Source organism: Pinus tabuliformis, chromosome 1_1 (assembly GCF_031772625.1).
Source record: "Pinus tabuliformis cultivar Carrire ecotype Pingquan chromosome 1_1, CPIR1, whole genome shotgun sequence".
NCBI lineage: Eukaryota > Viridiplantae > Streptophyta > Pinopsida > Pinales > Pinaceae > Pinus > Pinus tabuliformis.
In genome coordinates this window covers 872,416,201-872,419,990 of record NC_142297.1, presented here as the reverse complement: position 1 = coordinate 872,419,990, position 3,790 = coordinate 872,416,201, and the positions used below count along the sequence as shown (strand labels likewise).

Here is a 3,790-nt window from a genome sequence, read left to right as displayed (position 1 = left end):
TTCCTATTCTATATCTGTATATGTTTCCCCTTGCCAATCAGGTTGCCAAGTCATGCTTGGTTTCAAGATTCTGAAGTCATGGCTTGTATGAGGCTGCCAGAATTGCTGTACTAGGATTCGATCGGCGTGTTGCAAATATGCCTGCCAAAGTGGCTTGTATAAAAGGGTGGCTAGTTTTGGAAGTTGTTGCCATGAGTCCTCCCAGAACCTCGCTGTAGTGCCCGAATGGATTTACCAAAAACTGTCTTCTTGAATGAAGGTGCTATGAAGTTTTGCGACATTCCATATCAGTGAGCCTTGAGTGGTTGTGCTGATTCTAATGAGATCCTTCCATTGACTGCCTGGAGTGTATTTGGCTTGCCAAAGCCTTTCCCAGGGAGTGTGAGGGTTGGAGATCCAGTTCCACCAGATACGCGCCCTTATAGTGTTGTTACTTTGCAGGGGATCCCTAAGACCAAGCCCGCCTTCTGTTTTTGTGCTGCAAACTTCTTTCCAGTTGACAAGAGCCCATTTCCGATTAAGCGCAGAGGAGCCCCATAGAAAATTTTGCTGAAGATTGTGTATTGCTTTGAGTGCCCATTTTGGAGCTGCAAGAATGGAGAAAAGATACAGAAGCATAGCCTGGAGGATTGATTTGATCAGAATGAGTCGACCGGCTATATTGAGGGAGTGGAAAGTCCAAGATGATAGTCTTGATTCCAACTTATCAAGCAGAGTTCTCCAAGAAGTGTGATTGATGGCGGAGTTTATCAAGGGGGCTCCCAGATATTTAGAGGGAAGCGAGGCAATGGTAAACCCCAGAATGTGAGAAATATTCCTTTGAGTGGAGACCGGGGTGTTGAAAAAGAAGAGTTGAGACTTTGAAGCATTGATGGAGGTACTAGAGGCTTCCGAAAAGAGAGAGAGCATAGATTTAAAGACTTTGGATTCTTCAGAGGAGGGATGACCAAATAACATGGTATCGTTGAAAAACTGTTGATGGGACAGAGGGTTGAGGCCGTGGAGTGAGATACCTTTAAGAGCGTGGGAAGAGATGGCTGGGGAGAGGAGACGACTTAAACCTTCTGCCATAAGGACAAAAAGAAAGGTAGAGAGGGGATCCCCTTGTCGAATTCCACATGAGGGTCGAAAAGGCATGGAGGGGGCGCCATTGAGCAAAACAGAGAAGCTAGGAGAGGAGATGAGGCTGGAAATTCATCTGGTCTAGGTGGGGTGGAAGCTAAAAGCCAATAGCATCTGAGTAATGTAATTCCAGCTAAGTTTATCAAACGCTTTGGAGAGATCTAGATTAAGAATCATACCTGGTTTTTTAGAATCTTGAGAGAGTGGATAACTTCATTTGAGAGTATGATGTCGTCCATGATCTGCCGCCCTTCTACATAGCCTGTCTGCTCTGGAGAGATGAGAAGAAGAAGTAGAGGTTTGAGCCTGTTTGCCAGAACTTTAGATATGAGCTTGTAAATGACATTGCATAGTGCTATTGGTCTATATTTATCCGGCTTATTTGGTTCATCACCTTTGGGAACTAGGGCTATGAAAGTAGTATTGAGGGAGGGAAGAAGCCGGTGCATGGTTCTTGACTCTTCGACTAATTCCCATACCTCTGTTTTGATAAGTTCCCAAAACTCATGAAAGAAGTTGGTAGTGAATCCATCCGGGCCTGGAGCTTTTCCGTCCTTGAGCTGACCTAACGCTTCTTCTACCTCCTGAATAGATATGGGCTGGAGCAGTTTGTTGTTGTGATCCTCCGTGATGATTTTGGGAACGTGCAGAGTGATTTTCCTAATGGCTTGATCTCTGTTGCCATGAGGTTCCCTGATAATTTCCTGAAAGTAATATTTGAATTCTTTCTCCATATCTTCGTGCTTTTCCAGCCTATCCCCTTGCTGATTATTTATGAATGATATGTTATTATTCATTCTTCTTTGGATTGTGGCTCTGTGGAAGAATTTTGTGTTTTTTTCCCCCTCTTTGACCCAGTGGATTCTGGACTTTTGTCTCCAAAGGATTTCCTCTTGCTTCCGGCGGGCTTCGATCTGATTCCAGAGAGTCTGCTCTTGTTGCGCTTGTTCCTCCGTTCAGCCTTCCCGGATGAGAGTTTGCTGAAGTACCATCATTTGTTGTTCTAGTCTTTTGCGGTTCTCAAGTATGTTACCAAACTGAGTGCGGTTCCAAACTTTGAGAACTTTCTTTAAGTTTTTTAATTTCCATTGGAATTGGAACATTTTAGCTCCTGGAGGAGGATTGAATGAGTGCCATGATTTATTTACTACAGTTTTGAAGTTGGGATGAGAGAGCTAGAAGGCTTCATATCTGAAAGGATGATTACTTCTATTGCCTGGCCTCGCCCATTGCAACATAATTGGCCAGTGATCTGATCCGCCTTGAGGTAATATGGAGGTGTGAAAGTCCCCTCCCAGGTGTATGGCGTTATCTGAGATAAGAAACCGATCCAATCTAGAGGCGATATGGTGGGTGCCTTTGCGCTTGTTAGTCCATGTAAAGACTCCATTAGAGGTTTTAATGTCCATGAGTTGGTTATTTTGAATGAATTCTCTGAATCCGCAACTATCATTTTCAAACCTTATTCTGCCTCCCTGCTTCTCCTCCAATGTCTTTATAATGTTGAAATCCCCACCACTGATCCAAAGGGGGCACTGTCTGTTGGCATTGAGGATAGTAAGTGTGTCCAGAAGATCAATTTTTTGCTGAATGTTCTGTGGGAAATAGATATTTGTGAGGTGCCCATGAATGTTGGTTCCTATAGGATGAAATGAAGCTTGAATGAGGTGATGATTAGCATGAAAGTCACTCAGAGTAAGAACTTGTGGGTTCCAAAGGATGGACAATCCACTGGAGGCTCCAGATGCGTCTACTAATACAGAGCAGTTGCCTGCCCATACTTTATTGCGAATTTTTTCCATAGCATTATTGTTGCTTTTTGTTTCTTGCAGAAAAACTAAGGAAGGTTTTTCTTGCTGTATCAAATTTTTTAATATTCTATGTTTTGAGGGGCTATTGAGTCCTCTTACATTCCAAGATATGAGCTTCATGAGGAACCATGGGGTTTAGGTTTTTAGAACTTTGTCAACTTAGGGAATCTGCCTGATTCCATGAGTAGTTCTCCAACTATGATTGTCCTTTGAGAATCTTTTTTCCATCCCATGGACTTCCTGCTTGTATGCCTAGATGAACATTACACTGTGCTTTGGTTAAAACGCCTTCAAGCCTATCGATTTGCCATGGAGGTATTGAGTTGAATTCTTTTTGTTTGCAGGTTGTTTCTAATTTGAGGATGTCAAGGCCATCTAGGCTGACCTTCTCTGGATCTTCTTCCATAATAGTGGGTAAACTTTGATCGTCCTCTGCTACTGAATCCTGTAGACTAAGGGCTAGAGCTACGTCTAGCTCCATTGCTGAGGGTTGCAGGAAATACTCTGGATCAGGATGTTCAGAGGAGGAAGGGAAAGAGCTTACAAGTTGAGTAGGACTTTTATCTGAAAGAGGGCTGGAAATGATTTTCGTAGGAAAGCGCAATGAGGAAGAAATGGGGGTAGAGGGAGCAGACGAAGAAGAGGGGAGGGAGGGAGAATCCTTGGGCACAGAGCTGAGAGAGGCTGGCAGATTTGGAGAGGAGAGCAATATGAATCTATTCTGAGAATCATATTTAAGGGGGTTCTCAGGGGCGGCCTGACTTTCCTTTGCATGGCGTCGTCGATTCGGGACCTTGGTGAAACCCTTTGAGTCTTTATTAGCCTCCTTATCATGGGGTTTATTCTGAGATTTCATG

General features: G+C 43.7%; 2 protein-coding genes across 2 annotated transcripts; both read right to left on the bottom strand.

Moving 5' to 3' along the window:
- Positions 1-231: 231 nt before the first annotated feature.
- Positions 232-1,071, bottom strand: LOC149217088 (uncharacterized). Its single transcript, XM_089390132.1, has one exon. It carries the CDS (start codon positions 1,069-1,071, stop codon positions 232-234), a length of 840 nt encoding a protein of 279 aa, XP_089246258.1.
- A 1,226-nt stretch (positions 1,072-2,297) lies between these two features.
- Positions 2,298-2,924, bottom strand: LOC149217087 (uncharacterized). Its single transcript, XM_089390131.1, has one exon. It carries the CDS (start codon positions 2,922-2,924, stop codon positions 2,298-2,300), a length of 627 nt encoding a protein of 208 aa, XP_089246257.1.
- Positions 2,925-3,790: the final 866 nt, after the last annotated feature.